This window comes from Myiozetetes cayanensis, unplaced genomic scaffold (assembly GCF_022539395.1).
Source record: "Myiozetetes cayanensis isolate MyiCay16 unplaced genomic scaffold, myiCay2020 scf13, whole genome shotgun sequence".
Taxonomy (NCBI): domain Eukaryota; kingdom Metazoa; phylum Chordata; class Aves; order Passeriformes; family Tyrannidae; genus Myiozetetes; species Myiozetetes cayanensis.
Window position 1 is genome coordinate 3,008,515 of NW_026086937.1, and position 14,236 is coordinate 3,022,750.

Consider the following 14,236-nt stretch of genomic DNA (forward strand, 5'->3'; position numbering starts at 1 on the left):
CACAGCTGGGAATAGCCTGTCCTCACATAGATTTTTGTGAAACAAACATACTTAGAGATTCACAAAAAAACCCCAATTTCTTTCAAAGTAGATCTTGTCTTTAAAAAATGTTACCTGTTGCTGAAAGCGAAGATTGATCTTCAAGGAATTGTTGTCACACCTTTTGATCCCCGAGTCTGCACGTTGGCAACACTGGTTTGTGTTTTTTTTTTAAATAAACTGTTGGTACACTGAGTCTCCTAAAATTTTTATGGGAAAACAGTGTCAGTCACGAAAATAATCCAAACATATTCAGGCCATTCTGTAGGAGTGTATGAGCAGTGAAAACACAGCTGCCATCCAGAGGGGGATCATCAGACCTGAGAGCCTAAAAACAGTCCTCAATCAGCATTTGTCACTTAAGGAGATGCCAAGAACAGAAATGTTTGACCTTGGCTCATTGACTCCTCAGTATGTTCCTTTATCATCTTTAAATTAATTTTAAATCTCAAAATCCTTTGTAAATTTATCAGTGAGGGGAAAATGCTGGGTTTGCTTTTTCTTTCCTGCAACACAGAAGGCTCTTCTATGTCATTAGGAAAGACAAATTTATGTTGCTGTTTAAAAGAGCCAAAGATGACACGAGGATACTTTTTCATTTTGAAAGATACAGTCAAAGGAAAAAAAACAGAGGTCAAGAGGACAGCAGCCAGTGACAGCTCCAGAACAGTTTAATTACTGGAAAGATATCATTTAAAAAAAAAAAAAAAGCCCAGAAAAAGGGATGGACTCCTTGTTTTTACTTATGTAAGAATGGATATCCAGTTTTGCATTCCAGTTCTCCTTGTCCATGTCCTAAAGGGACCTGAACTCCGGCCCCAGGAATGCAGCCCCACTACACACACAGTTCCCACACTGACATTCTTCTTTTCTCAGTTCCCATCTCCTTAAAGAGCAGGGCTGATTCCTAATCTACAAAGCAAAAAGTCTAATACAGTTTGCCACATAAAAGACTTTCCCTAAAGTCCACTTCGGTTGCAATTCTAAGTATCAAAATCCAAGCTAATTTAGAAATCCTCCAAGTAGAACTGATTTTCCTCTCCATTAGGAGCCACTTTTATGTTTCCCTAATGCAGATGTTTTAAACTTATAAGAGCTTGGAGTGTCTCTTACCACTGATATCTGTTAGACTGTGAAACCATTTTTCTCAAAGGTTATCTCTCATCATAGAAGTAATTTCTTGATTCTGGTATAGAGTTTTAAGGCAAATAATTACAGCTGGGTTGTTAAATCAGAATCTCTGAATTAAATGGGTATTGATGTATTGTAACTGAGTCTTCTTTACAGTAAAGGAATGAAATCAAATACAGCAGTCACATATCCTGGAGAGTCAAATAGATATGTGTGATAGGCATATTGCTGTTTAGTCACTGGTATCGTGAAAAATAATGATTATTTTAAATCTTCTTGCTTGGTTTTAAGTGCTATAAAGTGTCAAAGTCAAGTTTCCCTCCTGATGTGTGTCACATCCTTAGCATATCTTACCCACTGCTGAAATTTTCAGTTACATGCTGGTACATTGTACATTTGCATCTATCAGTAAAATTTATTGTTGGACTTACAGGGGGATCCAGGAGAAAAAGGGCCCCCAGGTCCTCCCGGAGCTGTTGGGACTCCTCCGCTTCCTATAAAAGGTGATATCCAGTTTTAACCCGTTTTTCTGCTGTATAAAGAGTGGGACCTGCTTTGCTGAGGGGTTGGAAAGTGGTCACTTGGTCACCAGGGATTCAGGGGACAGGATCCTGAACCATTCACGTCCTGGGGGCCACGTGCTGGGCTTGTTTGTCTCGCTGATCTCTCTGGAACCACGTTAAACATACAAGTTTAACCAAGTTAGAAATTGCCACATTTTAAATTGCCTCAACACAGATTTTTAGATTACAATTAAGCTTCCTATTGCATAGCAGAGGAAAATTTTGGAACTAGAAGCCTCACCAGAATAGCTGTCAATCTTATTACCTGCCTATCTAAACCTCAGGCTGGGTTTTTATGTCCCAGCTCCTTCTATCTCCATCTCTATCATCTAATGGGTGAAAAGATGGGTGGGAATTTTATTTAATAGCAGGAAGCAGTGGGTAACAACCAGGTTTGCTGCCTTTTGCATGTAACACTTGGGGAATCTGTGTTGTCAGAATGTTTTAACAGAGAAGTCACCGTAAATTGTATTCCTACCAATATTTTGTTGCTCCAATTTAATGAAGCTGTTTATATCTGATTCAGGTTTTCTTCATCAGTACGTAATTACAACCTTAAATTTTATTAACTGGAGCAATTTTGAAGATATACTTTTAAAAATTTGGATAATATCAACCAAGACAATCCTGAAATGACCTCCCTGCATGCACTGCTAAATGAGGATAACATGAAATGCATGTTTATTTTAAATGCCAAGTGTTTTTATTTTGGGCAAACACTTCTCTCACCATTCTGAAATATGCAGCACAAAGATACTACTGCAGAGTGATGAAAAGTTAAAAATGTGCCCACAAAATGGGCTGGAATCCGTAGAAAAGTGACCAAATCCTCCCACCTTAAAATTAAACTGTTACACATTTAAAAATGTTTCATAAATTACTTTACTCTTACGTAGCTTCCAAATTATCTTTTTGGATTCAGTTTTATTTCGATTTAATCTGTCAATAAGGTGTTTGACTCACATGTTTTTATAATTCCCTGCAGGTCCACGAGGAGATCCTGGATTCCCAGGTCCTGCTGGTGATATGGGGTCAGTTGGGCCAGTGGGTCCTGCAGGCCTGCTGGGAAGACCAGGATATGATGGAACAAGTAAGAGAAGTAGGGGATAAAATATGAACTAAATAGCAGCAGTAGAGAAAGCAACTAAAAGAAAACTTACTTTGTTCTTAAGGCACCAACAGTCAGGATTTGAGCTCTACAGATTGTCCAGTAAAAATATTACCTGAGCACTCAGTGGCCAAAAAAAAGAATTAAAAATTATTCAAGCAGAACATTAGGAGATACCAGAAAAGGAGAATATTGCCATGCACTGTAAACCCATGGTGTGCCTTCACCTGGAGTGCTGTGCTCAAAAATCCTGTTCCCCATCTCAAAAACATAGAAAGGAAAACGCTCAGGATGACTTTCCCCTGTACAAGGAACATGAATAACTGGGATATCTGGAAAAGACAACGCAAGGGAGGAGGAAAAGAAGCATTTGAAGGTCTAAAGCAGAAGTCTCCTTTCCTGGGGATCCTGGAAAACCTGAATATTTAGATTTAAGTCTTTGTTATATGGAAGCTGTTTTTTCAGGACAGTTCTGCGTGGTCTGTGTTTCCTCCCTGATACCTCACAATAATCACTGAGAAGCTGTAGAGCCTTCACACCTTTCTTTTTTTCCAGGTCTGCCTGGCCTGCCAGGAGTAAGTGGGGCACCAGGACCTCAAGGTTTTCAAGGTGACCCTGGTTTGCCTGCAACAGGTGAATTAATCCCAGGAAGACCTGGGATTCCTGGACCACCAGGCCTACCAGGACAGCCAGGAAGACAAGGCTTACCTGGACTACCCAGTAGGTTCAACAGCAATTTATGTATTAAGAATATCATTCTGCAGGTTAATAGATCCACTGCTTTTGTTAGTCCCACAAAAACATAAAGGTGAAAAGTGCATTCTGACAGATATATCAATTTTTTCCTATGAGCTGTTCATGAGTGAGATTTCAAGATTTTCATAGTTTTCTGGGTGATTTAAGCCCACAAAAGTAACACATATAAAAAAAAAATTCTCTAAAAATATATCACCTGAAGTTAAAAACACAGCAAACTGAGGAGGAAGCCCAAATCAGCATCCTTTAGAAAGGAAAAAGTAAACTTCTAAGTGGAAAAAAGTAGTAGTGGCAATGAAAATCCACGTGTCAACATCAACTTGAGTCATCCTGACTCTTAGAGTATAATCTATAAGCAACGCTTGTAAAGCATTTAACAAGATCTCTAACCTTTCACATGAGTATAACAAGATAAGGGAGAGGAGAACACACAACCTGAGCTGTGGAAAGAGCCAACCTAATTCATACCTGCTGTACAATTTGTTGTTTGAAAGGTGTGATCTGTACTGAGAGAGGAATCCCTGGGGAACCCGGAGCAAAAGGTCAGATAGGCCCTCCAGGAAGAAAAGGTGCAAAAGGAGAAAAGGGTGAGTATGCCTGGGTAACAGAACATCTCAATGTGAGAGCTTTGCCAGTTATGTCAGATTTAAATGTGCAAGAATTTTATGGTAACTTGGTGGACAAGGCCCATCAAAGTGCAGCTTTAAATGACCTGTTGGCACTGGGGCTTCTGAGTCAGCTGATGATGTTAGTGCAGCAGTTGCTCAGTGCTGACGATGCTTCACCTCTCTGAAAGGAGTCAAACGAGATGAAACAGTCTGGGCTCTACTCACACAGAAGAGAAAAAAGGGCAGCAGCATTTTTTGTGCTTTAATTTTGCAACTTTTTCAGTGTAATTTTGACCCATTCCTGCAGGAAGTCAAGGCCTCTGCTCATGTGCTGCTGGTCCTCCTGGTGCCCGTGGTGTGCAAGGACCTCCAGGTGCTCAAGGAAAGAAAGGACAAATGGGATACCCTGGAAGACAAGGAGAAAAGGGTGACCCAGGCTCAGCTGGGGCAGTGGGATCACCAGGGCTCCCTGTGAGTAGTTCTCATGAACCTCAGTAAATAAATAACATGAACTTACCTCTCAACTCAGGAGGCATTTAAGCAGAGCAGTGGAGAAAGCACCCTGGAAAACTATCTGAAACTTTTATCTTCTTTTGCTTGTTACAGTCCAGTGAAACGAGCTCTTACATTTAGACTCGTTTTCTTTAGTGTGCCTCATACAGTTTATCTCATTCCCCCCAGTGAACAATAATTCAAAGCACCACTTGGCCTAACTGCTTTAAAAACACTTTATAGGAGAAATTATTGGACTTGCTGTGATTTTGAGCCACTTGTTCTGCTCTGACACGTGGAACAAACATCCAGGATGCTGCATTACCAAAATGATGCTAAACAGAGGGATTTTTAATATACTTTCTTGTGTGTGGGAGGAATTTCTTTGAAAATATAGGTTCTTTGTTTGTTTAGTGGGGTTTTTTGTTGTTGTTTTTTGAGGAGCTGTTATGGAGGGTTTTTTGCTGTTTGGCTTTTTTTGTTTGTTTGTTTTATTGGTTGTTTTTTTGTTCTTGTTGGGGTTTTTCGAGGTTTTGTTTTCATAGCAGAACTCTTTTTGCATATGAGAAATTGCTTAAAAGTTTCCAGAACATTTTCTTTCAAAAATAAAATTAAAAAAAAAGACAAACAAACCCATTGTGAGTCTGAAGGAAGGATGTGGAAGGGCTCTCTCGTTCTAGAGCCAATAGTTTCATTACAAGCTTCATATTTCCTCTTTTGGGTTGGTTTTTTTTTTGTTTCTTTCTTAAAACCCTATTACCTGAGTGGGTTATGTGAGATTTTGATCTTCTTGCTACTTTTGAGAGTATGATTTAGTCCTTGTGGTTTTGAAGCAAAGCTTGAAGCCTTGTCCTGAACATTTTGCTGTTCTTAGGTTACTCTTAAGGGAGAAACAAGAACAAAATAATCACTTTGGAAGGAAATAATTCACTTCCATACAGAAGTGTTTGATTTAATGGACCACTTCTCTCCATTTTCCTGCTCTTCTTTCTTCACAAATATCTTATTTTTCTTTTCAAACACTAATAACTAAAGATCTAAACATTGTAAGAAGTAGCCACTGCTACTTTCAGATCCAACACGTTTCTCAGAAGTCTCTGATTTACACTTGTCATGATTTATAATCACATTGTATTTTCTCCACCTGTTTTTTTAGTGAAAGATTTTGAATAGCAAATGAAGCTGGCTGAATAACACCCCAGTTTTTGCACAAATCAGCATAAAAATATAGAAAAACACTTCTTTTCTCCTCTAAACCTGTCAAGTCACAGACTCTTCTGACAACACCTGCCTAACTAGATGCAGTGGTAGCTTTGTGGTTTTTCACTTACCTGCTGCTGTGCTCGGTTCTGGGAGGCCTCACCCTGCACTCACCACACTCCAGGGATCCCCTTCCTCAGTGGGTTGTGGATTGAGGTCTGCAGTGGGAGGAACAGTTTGTGAATCATCAGGGTTTTAATACTGCATTTGCAGTCACACACATATATACAGCCATGCACTCAAATCTTCAAGATTTCCAGTTTATTTCAGCTGTGTATCCCTGCCTTTGGCAGAGTCAGGCTGAGAAGGCCAGGTGCCATTCACACACCTCTTCATAACCATCAGATAAGTGTTTCTTTTGGCATGTCACCTTAACTGGTTGGTTTTGGGAAACCAGGCAAGAGATAAATATCTAATTTCCCCCTCAATCCCCACATTTATTCCTTGCTGGAGGTATCTGACAGCTTTTTTTCCTTGTCAATGGTAAGGGGATCCCTGGTTCTGCTGGACAGCACGGTGAAAAAGGAGAGAAGGGTGATCCAGGAAGAGTCAGGATAAAAGGTAACCACACATCTTATCTTTGGCTTTTTTGTTTCCTATACAATGTTTAGGCAACAGTGTCAGAAAAACATATTCATCTACTCTTGAATAAATTCATTAGTTCATTCATTAATAAGTTACTGAAAGCTAGAGGGCATGTTTGTCCAAACTGCTTTCTTGGTACCCTCTCTTCTCGTTAAACACAAGATCAACACAGCATTTTGTGGTTTTTATTCTATAGTTGAGCCATAAAACAGTTTGAACAGCACATTATTAATGCTAACAAATGATTTTTTCATGTCCTCTGATTGATAGTTGGGCTCTTAGAGAGGCCAACAGTACAGCACAGACTCAGCAGAACACAAATACTGTGAAAACATGAAGAGATACAGAAAATTGTACAGGAGCCACCTCCTGGAGCGTCATCTACCAATGTCACAGCTGGCACCTCAACTTACACCAACAACCTTCTTGGGAAAAACTCCGAGTTTCAATGACTATTCAGATTCCTGCCCCTCTTTCTAAAAATTACCCTTGACCAGGCATTGAAGAGAAACAATAGGCCACTGGTTGCACAACTGAAATTCTTGTAATTAAACAGATCAAAGCCTCTCCACAGTTATGGTTATGATTTGCAAAAGCAAAAGAAACAGAGAGCAATAAATTGCAGCAATCTGAAGGCAAAGCTTAGTTAGAAATGCAAAACTAATTATTCAAACAAAAAATTGTCCATCTTATTGTTTATAAAGAGTTAGCTTAGCTTTGGATGCCTGTGGGTTTTTTACAGATGTTGGAGAGGGGAAAACATTTTCTTTTATTTGCAAAGGATTTCTTGACACAGCAAAAGTTACATTTTCATAAATGTGGGTGCAAGAGAGATCTAGGGGAAAATAAAACCTTTGGGAAGTATTGATGCAAATATTCTGCATTATATGACATTGCTACATCCTGATTTCACTGAAATTAAGAATGAAACTCAGAGTGATTTCAGTATTTTAACTCTCTGTGCAGCATGAATAAAAGCCACATTCTTGTGGTGCCTCTAAATGAGTCTTTTACAGAGAGACCAAGTTGTTCAACATGAGGTTGGAACTAAAGCCTTCCTAAGCCTAAAATACTTCATCAAGGAAATGGGAATTCAAGGACTGGGAATTATCCTGCAGATATAATGAGTGGTTACTCGGCATTTACCTAAGAAGAAATAACCTCCCCTCAAAAAAAATAATTACTGCAAATATTGTACTTCTTTTCCTTTCAAAATATTTTAAGGATTAAAAGGTGAAAGAGGGCCTACTGGGGTTCCAGGATTTCCAGGCCAGAGAGGTCTTGATGGCAGAGATGGGGAACTAGGATTGCCTGGGGAAAAGGGAGTTGAGGTATGTTTGACTTTCCCAGAATTCTTTTCCATTTCAGTTAATGTTATTATCTTATGAAAGGTTATGAAAGTTTTTATCCACCAAAAATTATTTATTGTAAGTATTATTGCTTATTTTGGTGTTTCTGAATATAATTTCTGCATATACTGTGTCCCAATATTATGGGATCAGGAAACAAAAAAATCCACAAACCCCTTTGTTCCTATTGCCCTTAAATATTTTACAATGCTAACATCATCCATGTAGCCTCTTAATTGTGTGGTTTCTCCAGATAATTCTCTAATATACTTTTTAATAATCAAAGAGAGGAGAGAAATTATCTCTTGTAACTTCTTACCAACACGTTTTATTTCAGGGTGACGCTGGAGTCTCCCTTCCAGGTGATAAAGGATTCCCTGGGCTCCCAGGACCTTCTGGGCTAAAAGGACAGATAGGATTGCCTGGTTTGGGGTTTCCTGGCCCTCCAGGAGCCAGAGGTAGCCCTGGAGACTTTGGTGACCCTGGTAATGTTGGGCCACCTGGTCCAAAAGGCCAGAAAGGTAATTTTGACTGTTTACATTAAGAATGAAAAAATAAACATACATGTTTGGTGGCACCCACTACAGTTTCATAGGTATTACAGAAAGTGTTACCCATTTATAGTGAAGATGTTATTTGTTTATAGGAAAACATAACTTATATTTAAAGCTTGGTCTGGTTTTTGCTTATATAAAGTGCTTAGCCAAGCAAAAACATCTACAATGATGGTGATATGTATGAACCAGAACTGAAATGAAAATATTATTTCTTTCTTGCACTAAAGACAAATTTCCAAGACAAGTAAAATAAAACTAAACCTTTGCCTTTAAAAAATACAACTGCATTGCAACAATTTGAAATATAAAAAATATTATATAGAAAGTGTCGAGGAAAAATATATTTTAAGATTCTCCATCAAAACTTAAATAATATGGAAATAACAACGTGCATAAACAGTCACTTCTCTTCACATTTGCACATCTAGTTGGTTGGTTCTACAGAAATATTACAGGCTCCATTTATTCTGAAATTAAATAACCCAGTTTCTTCTCCCTCTTGCTTCAGGTGACACTGTCTGCATCACATCACCCTACCCTGGAAGTCCAGGTCCCCCAGGTTTTAAAGGTGTTCAAGGTATGTTTATACACCAGGGAATTTTTGATTTTAATTGATATGGAGTTTTAAGTTGCTAATTTTTTTTTTTTAAAAAGAAGGTATCCTCAAAAGCTCCAGTATTCCACTTGTAAAATTACAACAGATATGTGCCTGAAAATGTAAAACTGCAAACACACAGGAGGATACTCATCTAATAGAATCAAGGGCCAGCCAGCTGCAGTTGGCATGATCAAAAGGTGTGCAGGCTGCCTCCATAGAAATAATTAAATGAAGGTAGTTTCAAACTCTGTCCTGTCTCAATTAAAATGCATGAGAGAGTCTGTAAAACATGCAGATGGCTGGAGTTGGATAAAACCTGGAGTATGTACATCTGGATACTGGGAAAAGACGTGCAAGGCAAAGATATGCTGCAAGTCTGTAATTTCCAAAATTATATTGCTCGTGGCGAGTTGAAATTGAGCCCTAAAATCTGAATACTTATTACCATTATTTCAACTTTTTACACTTAATTTAAATTCAAATAACTCACCCAGGGACTGGCGAGGCGTTTCTTGTGATCGCCCTCAAAGCGTTTGAAATTCCTCCGGAAATCCTGATCAGAAGAATTGGAGACAGTGGATTTTCAAGCCCCTTCATGTGGTATTACACAGCTCCCTGGCATCAGTACTGGGGGTGGGAGCAAACATTTATACCACAGGCATGAGGATTTATAGAGGGATTCGTGTATTGAGCTCATCTGCACCATTCCAGAAGCAGGACAGTGTAAGAACTTGAGCTGACACCTGTCATTCACCAGGTTAATGCTCTTGGTATTCTGTAACATTAAAATGTTGTAGGAGAATGGTTTTTTTTGAATTGATTCTTGTGATCTGCAATCTGCTGTTTATGGAACAGGGAACAAGTCCATTTAGAAAAGCATCAACCACTCATTTGTTTGCGGGTTGGGTGGTGGCTCTTGCCCAAAGAGTTAGAAGTTAATCAAATCCACTTGTTTTCAAAGTAGATGAATTTTCATGGGATGAAGATCCAACGCTCAGATCACACATTGGAGCGCTCTAGTTTATCTATGCCTTTTTCATTCCCAGGACCAAAGGGTTTGAAAGGACTCCCTGGGCATCCTGGACCAAACGGCTTTGAAGGGCAAAAAGGCCGTCGAGGCAGACCAGGAGCAGGAATCCCTGGGCCAGAAGGTGAATTGTGCTTATTATTACAACCTGCTGGTCAGGTTGTGATGTATAAATGCAAGGAAAGAGAGATATACCATGGTAGCACAGCATAGCATAGAATATAGGATAAAATGCTAACTTCAACAAAAGCTTGTGGAACAGGAATCTTTACCAGTATCCCTTTCTTTACTCCAGCTTTGCAAGTGCTGTAATAACCTAAAGTTCAGCGTCCAGAGAGGAAATATCCTCAGAAAACTGGGAACAATTTGTAAAATTTTAGGAAGGGGACTAAACTGGGCAAGAGTTACAGCCCCCAAGACAGATGCTGCCCCAAAGAAAACCACTGTCACTTCCCACAGGAATTACCTCCTTCAATCCTCATGTATCATTAGCTATAAAGGAGAAACCTGAAATTTAATGTTATGGTGTTATTTTTCCTTGCAAAGTAATAATTTAAATCCGGTTAAATTTGGATTATAACGTTCCACAGCTTGCGGGGGGGAGGGGAAATGAAAAAACAAACAAACAAAAAACCAAACACCTCCTGAATTATGCCCTGTTTGAATTTAAAAATCCTATCAACAGGCTTTCGAGGCACAGCTGGTGATCCTGGTGATCAAGGGGAAAGAGGATCCACAGTTGATGGTGAAAACGGCCCTCCAGGCCCACCTGGCACAGATGGTCAGAAAGGTCTTCCAGGTGACACCACGTATGGCCCTCCGGGAATCCCGGGCAACAGGGGACTGCCAGGACCCCCCGGAGCACAGGGAGCAAGGGGGAATCCAGGCATTCCTGGGCTTCAAGGTATGGGACAGTTTTCGTGAAACATAAATCCATGTTCAAAGGACAAAGATTCCAATAAAAGTTCCTGTAGGAACACCTGTAGAACCAACCCCAGTGCTGTGTGCCTGGTGCAGGCCAGGGGGCTCCTCCCACTCACCAGAAACTATCACCCTCACCCAGAGATGAGGGCTGAATCTGTATTTGTTCCTCAAAGAAAGAAGCTTTCCACACCAGCCAGTTCCAAATGGCAGGAAAGCATCAGCTTTCACAAACTGGAAAAACCAGAGGATGAGTAAGAAAGACCCTTCAGTAACCGAACATGCACGTTTCAAAATTAAAATGAGGAATTCTGAAGGGTGGTGAGGAATGGAACTAAAACATTTCATAACGCTGTTTTTTTTCCCCAGGACAACCTGGCACCCCAGGATTTCCAGGTGCCAAGGGTTTCAGAGGCCCAGAAGGTGATATAGGAGCACCAGGCTGCCCAGGCTTCCCTGGTCCACCGTGTGTCCCAGGCTTACCAGGGCCACCAGGACTCCGAGGTGCCATGGGCCTGCCAGGACCTCAAGGTAGACCACACCAACAGGGTAGCCTCACAGCACCAAGCTTTGCACATATTTTCTGGAAGATTTCATCACATGGTTTTTTCCCAGATGTTTCCCAACTTTCCTTCCCTTCCCGTGCCGCTCTTTTACTGGCCAAATCACAGTGTATTCACTATCAAGTAATAAATGCAAGAGTTAATTCCTATTCTGTTGTCCTCAGGAGCTTAACTGAGCTCCAGTCACTACTGGGATACTTTTATCTTCCTCATTCTTAAGTTAGTGTTATTTAGGAAGAGTTAGGAGACATATACATCAAAAATATTTACAAATTAGTAGGGATTTTTCACAGTGCTCTTCTACTGATATGTCTATCATTAAAGAAATGAAAGAAAACAGACATTCCAAGTGATAAATCTAGGCAGGGCCAAGACTCCAACACAGTAATAAAACTTCCAAGTAATTTTGCCATGTTTGCTGATATTTGCTGATTTATACCAAATCTATCACTTTCTGCTTTTTAGATACAATTGCTGAACATTTTCCTGCATTTACATACATAGATTAAAGCTCTTTTTCTCAGGTTTACCAGGCTTTAAAGGCCAGAGGGGAGACAGGGGTCTAGCTGGGCCGCCAGGAATCAAAGGTCTGAGAGGTTCTCCAGGCTCACAAGGTCCCCCAGGTCCTCCAGGCTCACGAGGACTCCCAGGACTTCCAGGCAATAGAGGACCTGCTGGTTTCCCAGGAGAAACAGGTGTGTCAAACATCCTGCAGAGCACCTCATCTGTCACATCTCTTGTAGAGGGAGCTATTTCTGCTGCTGTTGACACTAGGGAGTACTTTGCACCCTCCTCTCTTTCCAGCTTCAAGGATAAGACCCTGCAGCAGGGTAGAGCATCCCTGGTTCTTTCTCTTATGATAAAATCAAAGAGATGGAAGTAGTTCAGTGCATCTTGGTGCATCCTGGTGCTTCAGTTGTTTTACAGCACTGACCCATTTCCATGTATTATTTCCTGACTGTAATAGCTTGTAACATGCTATAATAAGAACAACATGTTTAGATGTTGGCCCGTTTAGGAGGCTGGTTAGCAGTGCCTTGGGAGGCAATCCTGAAGGGCAGAGAAGTCCAGAAAGGCTGAACATTCTTCAAGAAGGAAATCTGAAAGACACAGGAACAGGCCATCCCCATGTGCCCAAAGATGAGCCACGGGAAAGACAACCAGGATGGCTGAACAGAGAGCTCTGGCTGGAACTCGGGAAGAAAGGGAGAGTTTATGAAGTTTGGAAGAAAGGACAGGCAACTCAGGAGGATAAGGGAGTCATGAGGTTATGCAGGGAGAAAAGTAGAAGGGCCAAAGCCCAATTAAGACCTCGATCTTGCTATTGCTGTAAAAGACAATGAGAAGGTTTCCATAAATACATTGGCAACAAAAGGAGGGCTAAGGAGAATCTCCATCCTTTATTGGATGGGAGGAGGGAGCTGAGGTACTTAATGCCTCCTTTGCCTCAGTCTTATGTAAGACCAATTGTTCTCTGGGTATCAGGCCCCTGAGCTGGAAGATGAGGCCAGGGAGCAGAATGAAGCCCCCATGATCCAGTAGCCACATGCAGGACCTGCTGGGTGTGCTGGGGAAACAGCTTTGGCAGCAAATGTAGCCTAAACCTCTCCAGGGGGAGAATGTTTGTTCCAAGGGGATCTGAATTTCAAGAGAAGTTTGGTCTTGTCATGAAGCCAAGCTCCAAATATTGGTTCTCTACCTTTGCTGATTCCCTAAGGAACCCTTCTGAACTTCCTGCTTTTGCTTTATACTCTTCCTTAGAATATGACAGTGACATTATAAGCAGACTGAACATGTAAAACAAAGCATTTCATATTACCAGGAAGCAAAGGGATTCAGGGACCCCAAGGATTCCCAGGACTCCCAGGAACACAAGGCACAACAGGAATCTCTGGTGTAAAAGGTGAAGAAGGAAAAATGGGTCCACCTGGGCCTGGTGGAGAATGTGGGGATACAGGAACAAAAGGTTTGTAAAAGTTGACTTCACTCTGTAGTTATGTTGGTGCTGTGTTTAGGGTTGTTACTGCTGTGTTAGGAATATATTTACCTTTTATGGGAAAGAGAATAACCATCTCCAAGGTGCAATCACAGGCAGTGTACAATTGCCATCTTTTGTAATCTTTCATAATTCTCCTGATTTAACATCACTCGGGTTACTGCTGAATTAACTAAAAAACAAGAGAAGTGGGATAAATTTTGTTAGCAGAGAGCCTGGCGAAACAACTGAGGACCACATTAGTATTTGAAGGCTCTCTCTATTAGGGAAGTCATTACTAAAATTAATTTCCAGGTCATGTCATTCATGAGATATACTTACATTTCTTATTTTTGGCTCCAAGGTGAAAGGGGGCCTCCAGGAGACAGCGGCTTCATTAACATCCGTTTAGAGAAAGGACAAATGGGAGACCCAGGGTTTCCTGGGGAGAGTGGATTCAGAGGTGAAAGAGGTAAGTTCATAAAATGAAGCCATGCATGGACACATATTCATCTGCTCTAAATCACTGGTTTTCACAGGCAGGGACTGGAGGCTGCAGAAACACCCAGCAACTTTATCATGTTTACAGATTCTTAAAGTAGCAGGAGAGTTTCTTTGGACAATTACCCAATACACAGAGTGTGGCAATACACAAAGTGTGAAAGCGTTGCCACATTCAAAATAAGCGTCAAAAAAATGGCTTG

The 14,236-nt window shown here is 40.7% G+C and overlaps 1 protein-coding gene across 1 annotated transcript in view; it reads left to right on the top strand.

Moving 5' to 3' along the window:
- The window catches only part of COL4A4 (collagen type IV alpha 4 chain), a 52,111-nt gene that overhangs the window by 21,854 nt on the left and 16,021 nt on the right, over nt 1–14,236 (top strand). The window contains 15 exon segments of the mRNA XM_050307714.1: nt 1,604–1,673; nt 2,719–2,823; nt 3,397–3,561; nt 4,092–4,184; nt 4,513–4,676; nt 6,446–6,518; nt 7,767–7,873; nt 8,229–8,412; nt 8,957–9,025; nt 10,093–10,197; nt 10,759–10,977; nt 11,364–11,525; nt 12,082–12,252; nt 13,380–13,523; nt 13,897–14,004. Of these exon segments, the coding sequence (XP_050163671.1) occupies nt 1,604–1,673; nt 2,719–2,823; nt 3,397–3,561; nt 4,092–4,184; nt 4,513–4,676; nt 6,446–6,518; nt 7,767–7,873; nt 8,229–8,412; nt 8,957–9,025; nt 10,093–10,197; nt 10,759–10,977; nt 11,364–11,525; nt 12,082–12,252; nt 13,380–13,523; nt 13,897–14,004 (1,939 nt within the window).